The following is a 23,524-nucleotide window of genomic DNA, read 5'->3' on the forward strand; positions in this document are numbered from 1 at the left end:
TTAGAGCCCGGGGCCTTTCTAACTATGAGCGCCATAATTGATCGATAACTTATTAACAGCTCAGTCTCACCTCGGAGTTTATACGGGAGGTGGGAGACGGAGAGCTGCGCGCACTTGTGGTCGATTTTTCTTCCATTGACCGCGATATTTAGCGCATGGATTTTTCTATTTAAAAAAATCCATGTTGGTGATAATCTGGAGTGTAAACGCAGTGCGTCGGAGAGGAGAAGAAGAAGAGAAGGAGGAGAGAGAGGGAGAGAGAGAGGTTATGGCCGGGAGGCACATTCACCTCTTACGCACACCCCTTAATGGGAAAAGCATGCAATTTAAATTCAACTCAGCTGACATTTTACGTACATTTTACGCATACACACACGTGGCCTTCCAGAGCCCAACCTAATTACTAATTTAAGACCCGCGCGTGACCGTGGGGGCTTTGATTAGGTGTCCGCCTCTGTGGAAAAGAAATACATTAGCCGAGATCTGCAGGTGACCTTGTGCAGGCCGGAGCTGCGTAAATCCATACAGAGAGAGGCAGAGATCCACCTGCTGAAATATGCATCAAAGGTTCCTCCCCTTTGAATTCATGTCCGCACATTGTGAGGAGCGGATCGATCTCTCTGAGGCCGGCGATGATGTGATTATTGGCTTCATTATAATGAAATAATCAGATGATCAATGGCTGGATCTTGTACAGGATTATGGTGGTAATGAAATGTGAAGCAGGAGGTTGTCTGATGGGTTGTAATGTGTGAACAACACGCAACAATACGGAATATAAAGTGTGCAGATGAAGTGTGTGTGTGTGTGCTTGTGTGTGTGTGTTGGGGTGACGGGGCTCGGGGTGGAAAGGGGAGGGAATATGGGGTAAAAGCAAAGGGGGGGCTGGGTATCTCTCCGTCTGTCTCCCGGTGAGAGCGCCGAGCCGAGCCAGAGTGCGTTCAGGCTGCGCAGCGTCGGAGCTGAAACCGCTGGGGTTCCCAAAATAAACCGAAGGCACCCCGACCCTCACAGACACACACACACACACACCCAGGGAGAGAGAGAGGAGAGGATCCAGGCGGCGGAGAAAAGACCGAGGATGGAGCAGCAGAGCCAAAGAAAAGACACCAGAGCCTGAGAGAAAGCGCCCTTCCCCTCCTCTTTTTGTCGCTTCCTCAGCTGGAGAGGAAACGGAGGATCGCTGCGCTGATTGATATGGATTCTCTCGTTTATTTTTCTATCGATTCTGCTTTAATTAGTGACCCCCGCTAGAGGAAGAGGAAGAGGGATACAGCGAAAGGAGGAGAGGGAGGAGCGAAAGTCAAACAGGGGGTGCTGCCTGCCTAGCCTTACTTTATTATTTCATTAATTCTTTACCAAATAATGTTTTTACGTTGCATTATTGTGTCGCTTTGTGTATTCTTCTTCAGACCAGCCAGCTACTAACCAAATCTTTACCAGAACCAAAAATTAAAATCAGCTCCACTCAGATACGGACATTTCTTTTTCTTTTTTCTTTCCTTTTTTCTCCCGGAGGATTCACGGGTGGACAGTTTGAGACTTTTACGGACAGAACTGGAGGAGAAATTGATTTTTATTAAACCCAAAACCAAAGCAAAGAGACGGAACCTCACCGGGCTTTACGCGCAAACTGTGTCTGCTCCGACTGTTCACATGGGCGCAATGAGAGCAGCTCTCATCCGGGCTCAAAAACCTCCAGCCTGCTTGGATAACCACTGATCAAGCATCGATCACAAACATCCACCAGATCTGAAAGCAGAGCGATGTAAATCTGCAGAGGAAAAGTCCAGACTCCCCGAAGGAAAACCACCTAAACTTCCTGAACCGTCCCAGCGTCCTCAAAGCGTCCGCAGAGCAGGAGAGCAAAGCCGGCAGGCAGGCCAGAGAACGACGGCAGGACCCCGGACAGAAGGAGCAGCGAAGTGAGACCAGAATAAACCAAAAAAATCCAACGACCACCAGGTCGACAGAGGACCATGTTTGTCCCCCTGCCGGTCCCCTTCGTCTTTCAGAGAACAGCGTCCGACTTCAGCGCCTGGAGACTCAAGTCCTCGCTGGTCCCGCGGTCCAGCCCCGGTAAGCTGCCTCTCCCTCCGCGCTGCACCTGCAGACAGTCAGACCCACTCAACACATAAAACATCATTTAGTTTTATTTTAATAACATCCTGCTGAAATTGGGTAAAAAAAATTTAAACGTACAGCAGGCAATATATATATATATATATATATATATATATATATATATATATATATATATATATATATATATAATTTTTTTCTTTTAAAAAAAATGCTTTTCAATATGTTAATGTTGCAGAAAAAAGATAAAACACAGCAATAGTTTGAGAATATTTTTAGTTATTTACTTAGAAATCTTTTTTTTTAATCATCGAAATTGTTCCGATGAGTTTTCTGTTTGTTATAATTCACATTAATCCCTCTGCTTTACAGTGAATAAAACAAAAACATGTAATTTATATTTCATCTAATTTTTAAAGAATCAATCCGTTACTTACTTGCATTTGTAAAACCTTCCCAAAAAAACTGTATGCATGAATATTTAATCTCATTAGCATCCATCAGAGATCGTTGCTGCTCCTCCATCCATCCCATCTGCCTCCTCTCCTCTCCTCCAGTCTTTCTCAGCCGGGTTCGGGGGTGATATTCATGGTCGTCTATTGATCAGGATGTATTGATCCCTGACTGTTGGGAAAACAGGAGTGCAGTTGGAGAAGGGAGAAACTTTAGCGAACCAGGAACGATAACGGTTTGAGTTAAAAATCAGTTTTTTGGAGTAAAATAAATAAAACTGATTGGGTTTGAAGTGAGTCCGTCAGTCAATAATCACCTCCCTTTGTGCTCACTTTAATACCTCATCACTACTGTAATGATGCTTTGGTGAATGGCTGATCAATACCCTGCTGCAGCTGCAATGATTTTATCATTGTCTTAAATGTCTCCGCTTGTTCACTGGGATAGTTATGCAGTTTTCTTCTAGAGCTAATAAGAAAACCATTTAAAAACTCAAATGAAGTTATAAACTGTTCATGCTTGGATCATTTTCAGTCAAAAATAAAACCGTTTGACAATCTGGATGTATGCTGGTCCGAGCAGAACCATGCGGCAGTAATTGAGGTTATCAGCCTAAGTAGGCGTCAGGAGGAGAGAAACGCTTTTTGCTTTGACAGGCAACACATAACCAGCTTCTGTTTTGGAGGGGGTGGGGTCCCTTCCCCGGCTGGGCCTCTAAGAAATTAAAGTTAAAGGAGCAGCAGAGCCAGGGAGTGATTGGATGAATAAGAGAATGACCGGGTGCATGAATGAATAATGAATGAGTGAGAGGGTCAGCAAATGAACAGGTGAGCTCATCTGTGAATGGCAGCAATAAGAATTAGAGATTGTTTGTTTGGAGGAATCCGTCGTTTAAAGGCGGAGTGTGAGTGAAATCTGACCAGCGTGTAAAATGTGAGAGCGTTTGAGAGCGAGCCGGTTCCCCTGTGTGTTAGGAAGAGAAAGGGTTGGAGTTCCTGCTCCGGCTGCTTTTTTATTTAAACACAATGCTGTGATAAGCAGCCGATACACACCAGAGAAATAAACTGTACAAGAGTGCAAACACTCATCTGTCAATTTTTTTCTCAGTTGTTTCTTCTTTTCTCCGCCTTTCATCGATGCTCTCCAGAGACACACAAACGGAGAATCTGCTGTTTCCTGTTGTCTTTCCCATTTCTGTGAAGTAGGATTCACTCGACATGGAAATGCAAACTCTCTTCCCGTCTGCGGCTCGTCCCCGCGGACGGCCGGGTTGCAGAATTGGATTTTCTTTTGGTGTTTTGGTCGGGCCTTGTAAGCCACTTTAGCTAAATCTGTTACCCACAGCCCTGCTCTGATCTGAGACCTCACTGTGTGTGTGTGTGTGTTTTGTGTGTGTGTGTGTGTTTGGGGGGGTGTACCTTTGGGTGTGTGAGTGTGCACCGGTCTGGGTGTGTCCCAAAAGAGGCGAGTGAGTAAAACAGCTGACAGTGGCTTTTTACTGGATCTAAACTCTTTTTTTGTCAGCCGGAGTCTTAAACTGTCCAGCAATTAAATCACTGATTTCAGTCCAGTTGCACAAACTCTGAAACGTTATGAGATTCTGCTTTAAAATCCCTTATCTCACACTGCTGCAGGATGTCTGTTTGTTCTCTTTCAGTAACATAAATCTTGTCACTCTGCTTTACTAGCTTTGGAAAATTACAGAAACATGCTGAGGAATGGTGGCTTTTATGGATGCAAACATAATCAAACCGAGTAGATCCTCTAACTCCCTATGGATAATAATCTTTATGCAACCAGGTTTGTCCCATTGAGATAAAAAATCTTTTTCAAGAAGACATGTCTGAAGAATGGCAGCATACAGTTGAAAAGAGAAAATATTCATTTATAGCACATAGTCACAAACAGACATACAGTAAAATACATTCATAGACATTGAAGTAAAGCAGTGTGTGTGCAAAATCAAAATCTGATTCCTGTCATGCTTAAGGCCTCAAACTACTGATTATAAGCTAATGAAATGTTCCTTATGGCTAAAATTGTTTGTGATCCTAAATGGCTCTAATTTAAAACGGTTAAACACACCGAGCACCCAGTTCATTTAAAAAATTTAATCTGACTTCATTTTACAACAAAGAATAAAAAATAAATTGCTCCTAAAGTGCAAACAGATGTCAAAATATTAGAATACTTTACATTTTTGAACAGTTTTTATATACAGCGACATTGGAACCTGTCTGTTAAGATTATCTGCTTAAATATTTTTAACTTTCCAATTTTTTAGTTTTACAAAGTAAACATGTTCTTTAGTTAAAATTGTTTTATTATGTTAACAGTGTGGAATTTCCCCAATACAACAAATCTATTGTTAAAAACCTAGAAGACGTATTCAAAATGAAAGATAAGAAAAAAACTTTTCAGATATAATGTCTCTCATGTTCCAAGTCAAACAAAAGTAATGATGTCTTTAGATTTTTTTTGTTAGCTTGACCAACATTTTGTCTGGTGGAGTCTCTAATTTCTAAGTGATTCCACCACAAAAAGGCTTGAGAAACTGCTAAGTTGCTAGGCTAATGCTAGCTTGCTTCCTCTGTTTTAATAGGACTTGTTGATAATTTCTGCTTGCAAAATGTTTATTTTGCTGTTATCAATTAAACAGGTATGGAAAAATGTGTTCACCTAATTTATAGTTTTGCAATTTGCTTGTTAAATATTAATGGCAATATATCCCAATATGTATTTCATTAAAATGTATGCAGGGCAAGGTAAGTATACCCTGCCCTGCATACATTTCATTTTTTTAAATTAAGTTAAGAAATTTGCCACTAATCTTCAATTAATTTCTTTTACTTTTTCTGCATTCCTTTTTTTGTTGTAACATTTACTTTTAATCTGAATGAAGTAAAACGGACTTTGTCAGTTCTGCACCTGCTGTGATCCTCAGGAGGAACTCCAACATCTCATTCATGTCAATCACAAACCAGATAGAAAACAAACAAAAGAAGAAAGGATATCCTCTTTTCCCCAAACCGCAGCCGCTTTCATTTTTTTGTTGATTTTAGACATAAAACGCCCTGCAAGCCAACCATTCTGTCAGAATTATATTCACCATCAGATGATCGCTGCTAAGAGTTAAATCCTCCCTTTTTGTGCAGCTCGGAGATCTGATCAGAGGGTTTTTATTCTGCTGTGTGGTTTTCAGAGGGCAGGCAGGGCGGAGAGGGACCTGTAGCTGCCTCCGCTTTGTCCCCGCTCTGCAGCACAACAAAGGAAATCTAAATGCTCTTTTATTTTATGTACACTGCTGTAAAATCCTCCAGGGCCACTGTGGCCCATATAAAACTGAGAGCTGTCAGATTCTGGATTGAGAGAGATGCTTTATTTATGCCGGCCACTCTGAGAGTCCTCCTGTTCAGGCTGCGGCTGCTCCGCTCCAACTTCTCCGTCATCGATCTTCTACAGACGCTGTGAAGTGAATGTGATGGGAAGCCATTATCTTTCATGATTATGCCAACAGAAACAAAGGGAACAAAGAGAGAAAACAGCTCCTGGAGGTTAGAAATGACCACAGTAAGGAAACGATGAGGCTGTGTTGCAGTGGCAGCGCTGCAGAGAAACTTTTATTGCAGAGTTCAAAGCACAGACCTCCTGCCCACACATGCACAAACCTTCACAAATACATAAATACAGTTTGTGCTGCTGCAGGGCTTCAGCAGATCCTTAAAAAGTCACAAGTCTTAAATTCGTGTATCTAAAATTAAGGCCTTATAATGTCTTAAATTCCTTTTTTTTTTAATTATGTTGGCCTTAAATTGATCTTAAATGTTGTTGTTGCATGACTATTTAATCTTGTATATTATATGTCTGGCAAAAGATTGAATCGCGCTCAAACATCTTTGCTTTACTTGAGGCACTTGACTCTAGATTGACACTATTGCTAACTGAAACAGATTTGTAAAAGAAGAAAGCAAATACAACTTAAAAGGAACTGAAATTTTCAAAAACTTTAGATTCAATTAAAGCTGTCAGTTTATGGTGAAATTCTGACAGTGAGATAAAATAATTAAACCTCTTTCTGCATTTTAAAGAAATTTAAAATAATAAGCTGATGTTTTATTGTTCATTTTTTGTGTATTCGAAATAAGTCTGTATTAGTCTCCTGAGCTGAGCAGCTAATTTTCTTTTGTGAATAGGGGGCAAATATTATATATTCATACTTATTTCTCCTCTTTTTCATTTATGGTTTGTTTCAGTTGTTACATACACTATTCATATTTCTTATTGAGTGAATGAAATCAAAAACAAAATTAAGTGAAATGCAGTTGGTAACTAGCTAGCTAGAAACTTCATTTTATTTTTGACCTGTTCCAAACACCAGGTCAGAAATTAACTACTGGCTAGCTAGATAGAGGGCTAACTTGGTAGCTTTTTGGTGTTTATCATGGTTAAGTGCAAATTTACCGTCAGTCGCCAGGACAATATTTGTTTTCGCCACTTCCGCTGTTGCATTTTCTGCAAAAAACAAAACAAAAAAACCTCACAAACAGACCCCAGATCTTTTATTGTCTTTGCTATGCTTGATTGCAACATATCAGGATCCCCCAACCGTTTTTGGTGTTAATTTTTATTAAAGGTTTTAAAAGTCTTAGCTTTGACTTACTGAAGCCTGCAGAAACCCTGTGCTGATAACTTCCTGCCCTCGCACTCCGGATCCTCACCTCTCAGAGCTCAGCAGGGGGTTTGTGGCATCTGAACTCCACCTAACTGAGCCTGTGTAGAGGTCGCCGTCCGTCGGCATTAATTGCTTTTCTGTGGGTTTGTGCATGAAATGGCAGACCTTTCCCACTCGGATCGCAGGCATGTTTGTAGGTGTTGGCTTGATCCGATGTTTGGATCAGGTCAGAGTGATTGTGTCTCCTGGGCAAATAGCTGAGAGAAGATGAAACTCATGCAAACTGGAATGAAACCCAGCAGACGGGCATACGATTTGAAAACTGCACGTTGAGGTCAGTCATGGATCGTTCCGGCGTGTGTGTGGTAAACCACAAGCAGCACATTGTGTGAGTGGTTTTAACCTTCCACCGGTATTGATCAGCCGGCATTGACTTCCCTTCCACAGCCGCGTCCGTGTGTGTGCGGCAACGTGAACGGTGATGGTGGATGTGTAGGAATGTGAGAAGGTGCATTCATGTGCACCTGCCTTAGTATGCATGCATGTGTGTGTGTGAGTGTGTGTGTGTATGGATCGGGTCTTAAAAAGGGGCAGCGTTTGTCGGCGAGTCCCGGTGTTAACGTGATTGCGAATGACAAAGCGTCCAGGCGGGTTTGTTAGCTCCATAATGGGGAATCAATAGACACAACACAGATGTCAATACAACATGCTTTATTGCGTTAAGCTGCCTCACTCCTACACTGAGCTCTGAAAACACACACACACGCACACACCCCCACACACACCCTGTGAGGATGCATCTTTAGCTGCAGGTCGAGGTGCATGCAGGGATTAAAGTACATGAAAACTTTGACGGGTATAGATTGTGTGTCTGGCAAGAGTCCATCACATTTACACCTTGACTGTTCTACGATCATTATTCTTCCTCCATTTTTATTATTTAACTTTCTCTTATTGTGCTAAACTTAATGGTGAAATAAAAAATCTCAAGGGGAATAACATTTGAGAAAGAAACCCAGCCTAATCAGAACAGTTTTACTACATTTCCCAGGGTTCCCTACTCATAATGTTTGAATTCATCTTTTGTCGTCCTACTAAGCTGAATTTAAGGAGTTTGATATTGAAATGTACATCAGTGTGAAGAAAGTTCACCCCAGTTGTTTAAGTGACTCAGTGGGATTAATGAAGTTTGACTTTTTAGTGCTTCAAAACTGAACATGTTTAGGGAAACGAGGGATTTAACCTTCACTTACATTAACCTCACCATCTAAACAAACACATAATCATCAGGTCTGATGTTTTCTGATGGCAAAAACAGCTTATTAATTAATTATAAATATTTTGCTGGTTATTTTTTGCAAGTCTTAAAAAGAAAGAGAAAATATGAAAGAAAGCAAAGTATGCATTATGTATCTAATACTTAGATGTATTCTCATGTTAGTGTTTTTTTATTTTGTGGATTTATTTTACTGCAAATGACTCAATTGATTAAAAATTTGAGTGTTTATTTCTGCTCAGATATTTACCTGTGTTCCTACTGATATTTGCTTACTTTGTCTTTCCAAGTTGCTGTTCGACTACACCGTTTATCTAGTTGCCAAAAACCTTCTGGCATATATCTGGTTTGACCTTTCACCTCTCTGCTTGACACAGATAGAAATCTTTTGAATCGGTTAATGACCTGCCAGAAATGTGGGATTGAGGCTTTGGCCAGTGTTTTTTGAGGTGTTGAGTTTGGAAAGGGTTTTTCCTGAAGCTTGATGTTACTCTCCTTTGTGTATTCCAAGATGAGATTTGAGATCATTGTCCTGTTTCAACACCTGGTTGTTTTCAAAATTCAACCGTTTTATTAATTTGAAAGAAAGTTCTAATTAATTGGAGGGAGAGTGGATTTCCAACTATTTGCGTATTTTTTTATTTTGTAGAGTATATCTGAAGTACTATGAAAAGAAAACGGCAGCACAATGCAACTTGACACGCTATTGGCTGCCGTTATCAAAGCAACCAATCCAGGAGCTGCAATAATTTTTCTTGATGCTTACTGGCTGTACTACCAAACTATAATGAAGAGCAGAGTTATTTAAAACTGCAAAAATCTGTAGTGTTAAAATGGTTTCAACTGTGTATATTAATAAATATTTTGTGTTTGAACTAATACAGTATAAGTGTTTTTGGAGGGGATCTCAAGTATTCACGTTATGATGCTTCTCCCACCATGCTTGACAGTCGGTTGTAGCGTTCTCTGCCACATCTTGACTCCTCCCAACACATTTCTTCTCATTGTGGCTCGATAAAACTTTTCTCTACAGGACATTTGGCTGTAAATTTAAGTCAGTTTTGAAGGGTTGGGTATTCCTTTTCTTGTTCCAAGTCGCAGAAACCAGGTCCTTGGGCTCATCCGCAACAGCTTTATGAATATTTTAACTCCAGCCTCTTGCTTTAAAAAGTGATTGGTTTGGCTCTGGAAAATGGGATTCAGCCAAAACTTCTGTCCTAAAATTTATCTTTTGCTGCCAGTTTTGCAAAAGAGATGCCAAACCATAAACCCAAGTCTGAAAAAACTCAAACTTTCTGAAGTTTAAAATCCAATTTTCTCGAAGAGACAATAATTCTTTTTATGTAAAGTACTTTATACAGATAAATATTGCAGTAGCTAGTTAGATGCATCGTGTTTAATGTGTTATTTAAAGTCTCATTTGTTCACATTTCGTCTTGTTGGAAATGGTGAGTAACATTTCCCCTCATGGTCACTTCCTGCTGTGCAAATATGAAGGAATATTTCCCCCTAACTGCCAAACATGGCCGCCTGAACTCTGCTTCCCCTCGCCGCTGTCCACCGATCTGTCCATTCAACCAGCTCAAACTCCCATTGTTACCGTGGTAACATCCATAGGCCATTAGACACACATATAGGAGAGGAAAAGAGTGCAGGTAAGCAGTGTCCTCCTGCACATGCATGCCGCATTGGACATTCAACTTGATGGTTGGCCCTAATGGCCCCAAACACCATTAAGGGCTAAATTGGCTGTACTGTGTTTGTCTGGCTGCCCCGTGTGTCCTTCTCTCTTTGGGTATGTAATCAGCAATCATACGTCACCTTTTATGAGCACAGGGCCGCCATGTCTGTCCAAGTACACAGGACCGTGCGTACTCCTTTGGTACTTTGTGTGTGTTAATTTTCCTCAACGCCTTGCTTCAGTGGCTGCATGTGTTTATAAGGCCGGTGTCCATTTTACACTCCTGCTAAATAATGAATCGCGGCCGCAGCAGGGGGACCTTTACTGGTTTAACACCGCCGCGCGGCCTTAATCGAATGCACTCAGCGTGCGCGGCCCTTTTGTCCGACAAGGTGTCCATCGATAGGCTTTCTACTCACTGCACATAAAGGCCATAAAGAACGCTGTGCCTATTCATTCGAATTCCTCCCTCCCTTGCCTCTTACTCTTCCTCCTTTCACCTTCTCCTTCACTTTTACTCTGTTTTGGTCTGAGATGAAATCTGGCAAGTTTGGATTAAGATGTTAGGGTGAAATAAAAAGAGTATAAGGGAGGCTTACAACTGGAAAAAAAAACACGAAAGCGTCAATATCAACCTTTATCACCTCTGTAAAATCCATGGTACATGATCAATGTGTCTGCTTTAAAACTGTTGACTTATAATCTGAATTATAGCGCACTTACTCAGTATGAATATGGTTTTGATTTTATTTTGTGCTCTTTTATACTCTGTTGTATACTTTCAACATATTCTGAACTGATAGCTGTTAAAACTCATAATTTGTTCTCAGTCAACTGGTATCATAGTTTAATGGTTATGAAAAAGAAAAAGTAATTTCAAACTATGAAATCAGCATAGAAACACCTTGTTAATGATTACTTTGTCTCAGATGTTGTATAAGTCTGATAACCTGATTGGGTCTATCTGGGGTCTTTAAAAAAACCCAACTAATTTTCTGTTCAGATCATGCAAATTAAAACAAAATTTCTTCAGAAATACTCTAAACTTTGTGGTTGTGAATTTTGGGAAAAGTTTCATTTTTATCAAAAACATCAGGAGTCAGAACATTGACTGAATACAGTTTTACGTTAAGCCTCAGCCTTTTTTAACAAGCTGACATTGTTGGCTAGTTTGCATTTCCCTCCTATTACTGATTGTAGGAGACTAAGGATTCGTACTCAGCGACTCAAATAATAAAAAGTAGATTTTTCAAAATAAAAGCATGCAGAACTGAAATTTTCCACTTTTCAAGGACATCTTGAAGTCCGGATTTTCCCATTGGTCATAAAATCCCAGCCTTGACCAAGTAAAAGTTGTTAAACTAAAACACTTTAATTTTGTAAATGAATCCTTCATTGAAGAAGCAATCACATTTAGGATTGAGTGACTTCTACACAATATATTGTTTGAACAAAAACTTAAGAATCGACTTTAATTGCCAAGTTTGTGCACAAACAAGCAATTTGACTTCAGTTCCACTTTGCCCTCATTGAAGACTTTTTTTCATATAAATATGTTTTTAAAAATTGTTGTTAATCTTTATTTATTGGTTAACAATAAATAAATAAACTGTGTGAGCCATATTCTGAGTTGGGTGCCTGCAGATCGTCTGTCCTTCACCTTGCCATAGATACAAAACAATTGAAGCATCAAATTTGAAAAACATTGGAGGGACAGAAGATTCAATGTCGATTCTCAATGGATGTAACAACAGAAATGTCCTCCTGCATAGTAGAATTGTTTTTTGACACGGGGTTGTTGCAGAACTGACCATGAAACCACATTGTTAGATCACAAATTCAGTCCGTTTGAGCAACTCTGTCTGTTAAATCTGCCGTAAAAATATCAGCTTCTCTGCAAACTAATAAAAGAAGCAACACACAGAAATCTGACTGAAACAGCTGTTGCAGTTTAGACTGGCCAGATGTTTCCATGCATTAAAATAACAAAAAGAATATGCTTTTACATTTGTTTTCCTGTTTTCCACAAGGCGTGTGTGATGTAGCAGGTGTGAGTGTGCTGCATCTAATGTCCGTCACTGCCTGCTGCTGATGTGTGTAATCCAAACGAGCCGGCCTTTTGTGCCAACCTGAAGGCAGCGATCTTGTTCCCCCGCCTGCATGAATAAGATGGAACGGGGCTTTAGAAAGGCTGCTGTCCTCCTTCACAGCTTTCTGACATAATGAAACCAGCGTGTGATCTCACACACACACACACACACACCCACACCCACACACATACAAAGAGCCTTCCTGTGGAAGTGTGAGCGAGCTCGTCTGGGTGCTCGCTTAAAGGTGCAGGACGCTTATAGAGATTACAGCCTGATTCCTGCGACTGCGTGTCTGTTTGTCTCATCTGCGAGTGTTTGCATGTTTAGTTGCGACACTGTAATCCAATCTGCGCAGAACGACTACGGCTGTTTTCCCACTGCATAGTCCAGTTTACTCGGTTTGGTTGGAGAGCAAAATTGCAGCATTTGTTACATTTTTAGCTCCTGCGGTCCTCTTTCCCACTGCACTGTGTTAAAACCTATTCCTCTCCTCACCCGTGGTGGCGCTGCACCAATAACCACTGAAGGAAACAACACAAAAACTTCTGAAGAAGACATTGAGCGCAACTTCCTTCTTTACAAAACAAGAATGGAGTAACATCAGATTTTAGCGGTTGTAGGATTTCTCTTTTGTCTTTGGTTAAAGACAACGAATAATTTCTGCTGCTAGCGCTAGGCTAGAGTGTTTGTTTTGGTTGTATTTACCCAGAAGGCCCTGCATTGTAGTCCTCTTCCTGCTTTTGGCACTGTCTCAGGTCCACTTAGTGTTCACATGTGTATTCAAACCGCACTAAAGTTCACTTCAACCAAACCAACACCGAGGTTTGGAGGGAGACCAGAGTTCCTCTTTTTGTCTTTGAGTTTGTATTGAGAAAAACCCACACACAGCAAACCAGCGCGTGTCCTTTGTCGGGCGATTTCCATGCCTGCAGGTGTGTCCGTGTGTTTCTAAGCAATATAAATCGCCGCAGTAACAATGTGTTTCTTTCTGCCGCTGATACATTTAGCTAATAAAGCCGGATGACAAAAGTGGGGTCAGATAGATTGGATTTCACCTCCTTTGTGTCCCGTCGGCTGGTGGTCAGCGCTGTTTTGGGGATAGAGGGAAGATTTAGACCCCCCAATTTAATTTAGCAGACAGGAGTTATGGTAATGAACTTGTGTCAGGGAGAAGAGGGCTTGAGATGAGAGAGGAGGGAAGGGTCGGGGTCCCCCCGATTTACCAAAGGAACACCACGTCCTTCCTGTCCCCGACCCCTCCCTTAGTCCCTCCATTGAGCTTATTGAGGGGCCAGCAGTGACTGCGTGTTTTTTTTATTTTTTTTAGAGAAACAAGTAACATCATGCAGAATCTGAGTGGGGGTTGGAGGGGCAGCATGTATGCACAGAGACAGAAGTAAAGTGACAACAATAGAGGATGGGGAGTGAAAGGAATTGTTTGGGGTGGTGGGAGGTGGACAGGCGGAGGGTCCGGCCCTTTTTAATAAATCTGAGTGCTCTGGTTAGTGCTTCAATCTCCTGTACTCAACTAGCCCACATCTCTCACACACACACACACACACACCCAAATCACATGCACTTACTCTCTATGACTCATTTTCACCCACATTTGCTTTCAGCAGACTACGAGCTCAAGGGCTTTTAGAAGGTGTTTTTGCCTGATTGTGCAGCTGATGCTGCTCCTAATTGGACTATTTTCCAGATTTGAGCTTAAAAGAATGAAAACCAGTTGCATTTAACACTAATTTGGACCGCCCGCCCTTCCATCCTTTGAACTTTTCTTTCAGTGGACAGTCTTTCCTTAATTGCCTCGGCTGTCAACAAACTGCCAGAAAGGTAAAAAGTAGATGTGTGCAATTTCAGCAAGCGTAAAAACAGACTGCGAGACGTGCCGGACGATGAGCCACTCCCATCAGATACCTGGATGAGACGCTCAAAGTGAAGTGAATCCAGCTTTGAAGCTTTTTAAGTGCCTGTTAAATGAAAGCAGAGAAAACAAACTACTGGCTGTATACCTTGCATTTTTGGGTCCATTTTGTGCTTGGAAGGTGTAATTTTCTTATTCGTCAAGCAGCTACAGTTGAGCTTAATAGCAGAAAATCTTTCACCTGTCAGACGCATCAACCGTAAACAGCAGGCTTTGGTCTCGGCAAATAGAAAGAGCAACAACCTCTTCATAAACACTCCGCTTTGCACCAATGTTTAACCCCCATCCAGAGAACTTACTTCTTACAAGAAACCATAACTAGAACTCACAGATGTGTTAAGTTTTGTAAATAAGTGGAAGTCAGACCTATTCAGGAGTTTGAATGTTACTCCAAGCCATCAACTGGCTGTTTCTCTTAAGCATTGGGGATGTGCAGTGAAGCAGCAAATCAGTCTCAGCTTTAATCCACTGGCTAATGAGGCAAATCAAGACGCAGGTTTCCACCATCTGGTTTGGAGTGAAGCAAAGAAGCTGCAGTTTCAACAAATGCATACAGCGTTAGCTAAATAATGAATCTATGAATGAATGGATGGATGCAGTGGTCGGGACATTTCCTGAAATCTGCAAAAATCTAACAGCAAAGCTAATTTTTCATCTAGAGGTTTTGCTAACTTTGAAAACGTTTAGCACAATGAGCTTCCCCTTAGTTACTCAGATGTTCAAACTGTTCACTTGACATGTTTACAGCCATTTCTCTTAGTGTATTTTGTATCACTAAACTTATTCACATGCGATTTTTAATTCTTTTTCTAATGGGAACTCCACAATTGCAAAATTTTGTGGGGGTTTTATACAATCAGAATATAAAGTTTTTCACACATTTGTAATGGAAACGCAGCTAGTGAAGAGGAAACACTGAGTTAGAGGTGCTTTCCTTCAGGGAAGGAAAACGGAGAGAACAGGAAGTTAATGGCAGCAAACCTCCATGAATGGATCCTGTTCCTGTTCTGGCATGTAAGCCGAGTTTGATTCTCTCTGATGGCGACATGAACTGCACTGCAACACAGAAACCTAAACACAGTCAAGATTTCAATCTCTTCTTACGTTATAAGAAGAATAATCCACACATAAACCAATTCTGATTGATGCAATTAAAGAGCGCCATGGCAACAGAAAACTGGTAGGGAATAAAACTACGAAACTGAGCTAGCCTCCAAAGTAACAAATCATGTAATGTTTGCTTTAAATGTTGGACATATGCAATGCAGTCATTTTTTAAGAGCAGTGTTTTCCTGACCTGGACTGTTACATTTGTTATATAAAACCTTAACTTAACAGATATGAGTATAGAAAATACTAAGAATGTTATAACCTAGTTAACATGATTAGTTATTTATTAGATTATGCTGCTGATGTAAATTTATACTTCTACCCACTACTTAAAACATGTAAATGTACTTTTACTGTTTTCCTTTTACTTGCTTTTGTTTTAAATTTATTTTATTTGTATATACTTTTCTTGTCTTACACGATGTTTTAAAGTCGAACTCGACTCTGTTAGCAGCTCGTAAAACCATTTAAACTCAAAATACGCTTTTTTAAAAAAAATCTATTTTGTAAAAAGATAAAAGTAAGAAATTCTCATTTAAACTTAGACATGAGGACTTTCCTTTTTTATGCTTTAAAGCAATTTTTTTGCTCTGTTTATATTACCATATTAAGTTAGTTATTTTTCACCAGATAATTGTCTTCACAGAGCCTCTATCCATAGCATGTACAGTATATTTATTACATCAGATAAACAGGAGGAAAAATACTTTTCTTTTTGTCGTTTTTCTAAGCTTGCAATCCTTATCTCTGCCCCCATTTTCCTTTTCTTTATCCTCTTTTATTACCCTTTGCGATTTTTCCAGAAGCAGAGGAGTGCTCAGTACAGAAATGAAATTAATCTGTTGTACTACTCCCCTCCCTCCTCTTCCTCCTCTCTCCTTCGTCTCCTCTTCCCTTTGCTCCGCAGAGTCGTCACTTTAACCTCTTTGTATTGGATATGAATCTGTTAGCCTCTCGGCCCTCTCTCTATCGCTTCAAACACACGCAGGCGTACTGTCGCACTCATTTAAACACTCACACTCTTCATTCCGCGCAGGTATCTATACAAATCTTTGGAAAATCCTCACACGCATGCCGACGTCCCTGACAAGCTGTCAGCCGGTGGGTTCCTTCCTCTGCCTCAGTCAAATCCATTGATATGAATCTGGGATGTTTTCTCCCAGCCTGCAGCAGCAGTATTACAGCAGCTCCACGTTTTTAGCTCTGACAAATCTTTCATCAGTGCCTCTGCCTAGAAAATGGCTCTTTTACAGCTGTCCCACCCCCCACCCCTTCCTTCTTTTATTGGAGCCACTTCTATAGAGGCAGGAGATATTGCTGGATTTTAACTCTGGCCTTGGCTCAACCATCCTGCCTTATTAGCTGGATGGGATGAATGAGAGAGGCCTCATACTTCATATGAGAAAAGAAGACAGGGAGATGCATGGAGGGAGAAATGGGGGATGAAGAAGAGAAATGTGGGGAGTGAGCGAGGTTCTCCTTAATGGTCCCCCCCAGGGGTTTCAGCAGCCCCTGCCAGCTTGTTCTGCCACATGCAGTCATAGCACACTGCAAAAAACACAAATCTAACCAGGAATTTTTGGTCAGGTTTCTAGTGCAAATATCTTAATTCACTAGAAATTAGACACATCTAACTTACAAGTAAATTTTCAGCCAGACATCACTTGTTTTACATCAGTCACTCCTTAATATCGATGAAAAAGTGCTAGTTCTATTGGCAGATTATTTCACCTATGGGAGAAAATGTCTTATTAGTGAATTAATCTGGCAGTGGAAGTAGCACCAATGTTATAGGAGACCTATTAAACAAAAAACACATTTTACACATTTTCTGTACTTCCATTTGGGCTGTTATTGCTTTTACAAAACAACCCAAGCGATTAAAAAAACCACGTGCCATTTTTTGGCAATGAGTTAATGTTTTTTGGTGTTTGGAAAATTATACATTTCAAACACCTTCTGATTGTTAAGTCGCACTTCACCGTTACCTAGCAACCCCAGCAGAACTCTGCCCGTCACCTAGCAACATAAGCTGAGTTCCAGAATATTTGGTCAGCTGGTTTTACAGCTCGGCACAATGGCTACTGGAAAAGACGAGTGTTTTATTGTTGACTTCCCATCCAGAAACCACTTGGAGCATTCTTGTTGGTTGTGCAGGAGGCTCCACTTCTGCTTTTCAAAGATAAACGAATGTTTAATTGCACATCAGTTTGCAGCCATTTTCACAAGTGAGTGTAAAAGTTGGGAGGGCATACCCAACAGCAGTTTAGTTGGATTGAAGAAACCCTAAAGCAGCTCAAAATAGGCAGAATTAACCTAAAATCTTATTTTGAGGTAAAAAAAAAATGTAATGAACATGGTTTGCATCCTAATCTGTTTAAGGAAGAAATTATTGACATAAAACTAGCTGCTATCTTGCTGAATAGTTAGTTGTGAGTTGGTTATTGTAATACGATATCTGCACTAGAAACCAGAAATACTTGGTAAGGTTTGTGTTTTTTGCAGTGCAGGGAAACCGTGGAGATGCTCTCCCTCCTCCCCTGAAAAAAAAGTGGTATGAATATGGTAAACCCACTGTCCGCTCGGCAGCACGATTCTCTGATTCCAGAAAATGGCCCAGTGTCTGCCTCCCTCGGGGGGTGGAAGCCAAGAAGATCTGCATTTAGGCCCAGCACTCACTGCCTTCTGCTCTCCCGGGGGTTTCAGTGGACCCCGGCCCGCCTCAATCCTCCTATCTGTCTCACCGCAGCAGCAGCAACAGCAGCGCAGCTTAAACACGGTGGCTGGAGCCGCACGGCCATCACTATCTGTGGCTGTTTTCACGCCCGGCCTGCGTCGGCGTCCGTTTCGCCGCCATTCGCCCTGGGCAGCGAGGAATCACTGACAGCCATCGTCATGTTCTGCTCCAAACACTCGCTCCAGCCTTGTCGGGGTCAAAGAACATGGTCGGATGGAGGCTCACTCCGACAGTCTGTCAGTCATCCATTACCGGAGGAGACCAAACGTTCAGTTTAGTTGCACCTAGTTGGCCTCGGCCTTACTGCTGGGAGATACTGATACAATCAAACGGAGTAATGTTTCTGACTCAAACCTTCAAACTCTGAGACTTGGCACGCTCATGAGTGAATAAATGCTGGTTGTTTCTCTCTGTCTATGATTCAAACAAGATGTTTTCTCACCAAAGGTTCGTCTTAGGTGGAAAGAACGGGAAGAAACAGAAATTCCCAGTTTTTGCAAACAGCTTTTTGTATTAGTGTGATTGAGTTGGAGCTTTCCAGTCAGCTTTTTGAATAGTTAATGATCTTATGATTAATTGCTGGGTTGAATTGTTAATCAAGTTTAATTGTATCACATATTTCATCAACAAGGCAGTTCAAAGTGCTTTACTTCATAAAAACAAAAATACAAAGTCACAGAACACACAGCTTGTTTTAAATCAATAATTCCTTAATATTGATGGAAAAGCATTTGTACCATTGGCAGATTATTTCACTTATAACAAGGCATTCTTCCCATGTTATAAGTGAAATAATCTGCCAAATTTCAAGACGATTGTTGACTGGAAGATGCTTTAAAACCTGCACAAGATGGGATGTTCTGTGACCAATAATCCCAAACACACATCCGCAGTTATTTTGAAATTAATAAATTTGCTTGTATTAAGCATCTGGAACCTCAGTCCTGTTCAGATATTTATGGAAAACACTTAAAAGTTGCATCTGTGCCAGAAAATGAATCAGTTTAAATTAAATCCATCAATTCTACCAGGAACACGAGTTAAATATCAAACCAGAACGTATCCCAAAGTTGCTGATGGCTACAAAAAATCGCAGACATTTAATCAAACCCAATATTAGCATAAACTTTAACCATGATGAGTGCATCTAACTAGACTAAGTAGATAGCTCAGGATTTGTGAAATGAATCATTTTTATATGTTTTTCTTTAATGGGAGCTTTTATCCTGTTGCCTCTGCAGAGAGCCTGCAGTTGGATTTGTGCTGCCAGCTACATGTGAACTGATTAAGCAGCTAAAATCACAATTCTTTTACCCTTAAATTAGGGCTGGACAACATGGATTTAAAGTTCTATCACAATGTTTTGTGGTATCATTATGATAATTAAAGCACTGATAAGGAGTATTATGTTTATTAGGTCACTGTATGGCTCTGAATACATGACGCAGCAACCATAGCCCGGCAAACACAGATACTAATCTTGGAAAATCTTGGAAACCCGTCGCGCTGGGGGTTGGAAAATGCTTCTCCAGGACTCCAGTCACATAAAGAAGTGTGTTTTGTATCACTAAGCTGATAAATTTGAACATATTTTCAAATTTATTGATGCTCTTGTTGAACAAACAGTGGATAAAACAGTAAAACTAACAATCCCATCAATATGGACAGTTTTAAGGGGTTTTAAACATAACTAATTGCAAATTATTGTGACAACGATCAATCAAAATTCTTATAAGAAATTTATCAATAAACCCCCATCCCTACTTGAAATACAAAGTTGTCATTTTTTAGCTGCTGGGAAAAACCCAAGTGTGTAATTCCTGCTTCTCTAGCTGCGTTTCTAATGACCAGAAAATCAAATTGCCAATTGGAGTTATGAAAATAAATTTGCTTAATGGAAACCTGTCAAATCAAAACAGTTAGGTTTTTGCGCCAGGTTCAGGTGGCGTTCGCGGAAATATGTGGTTTACATCCATAATTTTTAAAGACTTGCCTCAGGTGTAATTTTAATTGCACTTCTTATTTAATGAAAATAAGCAATTGCTTTTTATCAGGATATTGGAAAGATTGTCACAATAACAACTTTTGCTGGACAAGAAGTTATTGTGATAAATGATAATATTGTTGCTTTGGGACCTTTTTCAAGTAACATGAAGGAAGTGGCATAATAATGCAAGAACACATTCTCAAAGATCAATACACTTTAAATTCTATTCAACATTTAACACGAACTGGAAGAAGTTTTAAATATACAAAATAAATACAAAACAACAAAGTCTGTAAATAAAATTATCCTTCAGAGCACCAGATTGAAGACGTTTATTATCCCATTTTTTTGTAGAAAGAGAAAAACGGTAAATCATGCAAATGAAAATTGAGTTGATTTTAATTTATCATGAGATTAATTGATTTATTGCAACAGGCTTACACATTTGTGATGGAAACACAGCTTGTGTATCTGACTTTGAGCTGAACTTGGTGCTTCTTGTCCTGATGGTTTGGGTCCTGGTGTTTGCAGAGTCCATCTGCATGTGTTCATTTCCAGCTCCAGTTGCCCCATCCCTCCCGCAGCAGCAGCAGGGGCTCCAGCTCCCCGTGTCATCCCGACCCCTTCCTCCTCATCCCCTTTGTCTGCTCGTCAGTTAGGCAGCCGTCCACGCACGGCTCCGTGGCGCTGGGGGTTGACCTTTACCCTTAACCTCCCTAACCTCACCCCTCCCCTCTGCATCGCCCTCAACGATTCATATGCAAGCGACCCCATCCCCGCTTATTATGCTCTTTCATCTGTCCGCGCCTGGCCGCTCTGTTGTGTCAAGTCTCAAGTTCAAGTCCCGGGACGAGTGGGCCACGCCGGGTCACGCTGCGCCTCAACAGACCAGATCTGGCAGGCAGCGAGGATCGAGGGCGGTGGGGGGGAAGACTTGTGTTTGTTGCTCATTTTTTATTGGGGGTCAGTGAGAGGTGGTTGGCCGGTGGTTTGGGGATGGGCTGGGGTCACACGCAGGGGTCAGTTCTGCTATAACAAACATGTCTGCTGTAGCTGGGGATTCCATCTGTTATCGAACGGCACTTGAATAATAAGACTTTAGACACTAATGGTTCTCCTCTGCCTTAAACATTAAAACTAATAAAAATCCAAGTGATTTGAACCAAAGTTTCCACCTGCAGAAGATTAATTTTGGTTTTATTCTCCTTTTATAAAGCAGTAACAGGCACGAAGCAAATTTTAGCAGCGCGATTCCTTCCCACTGGGTGATGCTGGAAACTTTATTCCTCCATCGTTTTACTAAGTATTTTACTCCAGTTTCTAGTTCAAATATCTTAGTACACTTAAAATAAGACAAAACTAACTTACAAGTAACTTTTCAGCAAGATGTAGGAGCTTGTTTTAAGTCACTAATTCCTTAATGTTGATGAAAAAGTAACAGTGAAATAATCTACCAGTGGAACTTTTTCAACAATATTGAGGAATTATTGAAATAAAACAAGCTCCTACTTCTTGCCAAAAGGTTACTTGTTGATTTTTGTTTCGTTTCAAGATCTATTTAAAACACGTTGAAAAACGTCTGACTGAATATGGCGCATGTTGGCTGTAGCTTTTTAAAATCAATTTTGGAACATCATCAATCAATTCTGAATCATAATAAATGGGTAAATATAAATCAATGACCGAAGTTCTTGGTTATTGTTAACACTTTGGTCATTAGTACTTTTTAACTTTAAACAAACAACTGAAATTTTTCCAGTTTGAATTCCTTTTATATTTAGTCACTGATGAGACTTTTCCTGGTAATCTTCCAGTTTTCTTTCAGATTTTACTAATCCTCATGTTTTATTCTGTAGTTTTACACAGAGGAGAAAAATGTGCTGTCGGTTGTTTGGCGAAAGGGTTTTCAATCTGAAACTGGTTGGATTTATTAGTTTTTCATGCATTTTATGATGGTTTTTGATCTGCTGATTGATTAATCTCTAGTAGACTGAGGAGAAAATAATAGGTTTCTTTAGATTTTAGGTGGATTTAAAGAAACGGATCAATGTTAAAAGAATATAGTGGACATATAAAGTGACAAAGTTAGCCTCTGATGCGTTCGAGTCACATTTTACTCAATCCAAATGATTTCTTTGTCATCTGGAGTCAACAGAATCTATTTCATTGTGATTTTCTGTATTAGAGTATTCATTTTGTTTTTGGCACCGTCTATTGAAGCTCTGTCTAAATAGGAGACATGATCACATGATTATGGTATTAATTCAGCTTCTTTTGTGATGCTATAAACTCAGGAACAAGCCGACTGCTCTGAATGCAGCGGACTCTGTCTTTATGGCCTCACTTATTATTATATCTCTATTCAAATATAAATGTTGACGTTTGGTAGCTGACCATCTTCCACACACCTCTGGTCCTCCACACCTGCATCAAAGGAACATCAAACCCAATAAGAGAGGTGATGTGTGAAAAAAGCCAACGATTCTAGAGAAATCTCACTCAAAGTTGATCTTTTTTAAACTTTTTGAACATTTTGAAAACACCAATTAAAGCTCGAAACGTTACACAACCAGCTCCGTCTCCCTGATGCTCTGAATCTTAATGCACTTTTCCAGGAATGACCTCAGTGTTGAAACTGAGGCAGAAAAGACTCTTAGGTTAAAATCCACAGATCTAAATAGTACAGCTGTATTATTTGTCATTACATTCCAACATGCAGCATATAGATTGTTTTTGACAACTTATATTGATTCTTATTTAAATAGCTTAAGTTTACCATAAAATCACAGTGGAAGGGACATTTTGATGCAAAGTACAAGATGGCCAATCAAGATGCTTTTTCATAAAACATGTCAATAAATATTGTGTTCTTTAAGTTGAAGTTGAACATAATTTCCATCCCCAGACCTTATGCTTGATGCCAATCCTGGCTTTGTAATATAATTTAGAACCCAAATATTATATTATTTCACAATTTAAGAGTATGTTTGGACTTTTAAAGTTTAGTTCAATTGCTCAAAAAGATTTCAAATTGTGTGATTTATATATTTGATCATCTTAATCTCACATATACAAATTAATCTGTATATTGCATGTATTTTATCAGTCCTAAAGCTTTCATTGTGTGAGTGTGAGAGGAGGATGCGCTGGGGATTATTGCAGCATGCCATCTTTACAGCCTGAAATCATCGTGTTTTTGTCCAGAGGCTCCATTGTCCTCCACAGAGGGACCTGCTGCAGGGGTGGGGCGGTTTGAGGGGGTCAGAGGTCAGGGTCAAGGTGGGTGGGGCTTTGGGTCAGTTAGCCAGACGGACGCACAGACGGTGGACTTGACATTGAGTGGATGAGTGGATTAACAAGATTGGGAGGGAAGGAAGTTGGACAAATTGTCGTTTTCTCCTGCAACGGATTTTTATTCGTGTCATAAGAATACTTGAAATAAATTACATTGCATTCATCTTGGAAATGATTAAATATTTTGTGAAATTGGGCTTAAAGCTAAACGTCTC

At 40.3% G+C, this 23,524-nt stretch overlaps 1 protein-coding gene across 1 annotated transcript in view; it reads left to right on the forward strand.

Moving 5' to 3' along the window:
• The first annotated feature begins 935 nt into the window (after nt 1-935).
• The window catches only part of LOC102222180 (POU domain, class 2, transcription factor 2-like), a 68,412-nt gene continuing 45,823 nt past the window's right edge, over nt 936-23,524 (forward strand). The window contains exon 1 of the mRNA XM_014470177.2: nt 936-2,079. Coding sequence (XP_014325663.2) covers nt 1,980-2,079 — 100 coding nt within the window. The 5' untranslated portion in view covers nt 936-1,979. The remainder of the gene's footprint in view (nt 2,080-23,524) is intronic.

Source organism: Xiphophorus maculatus, chromosome 13 (genome assembly GCF_002775205.1).
Source record: "Xiphophorus maculatus strain JP 163 A chromosome 13, X_maculatus-5.0-male, whole genome shotgun sequence".
NCBI classification, from domain to species: Eukaryota; Metazoa; Chordata; class Actinopteri; order Cyprinodontiformes; family Poeciliidae; genus Xiphophorus; species Xiphophorus maculatus.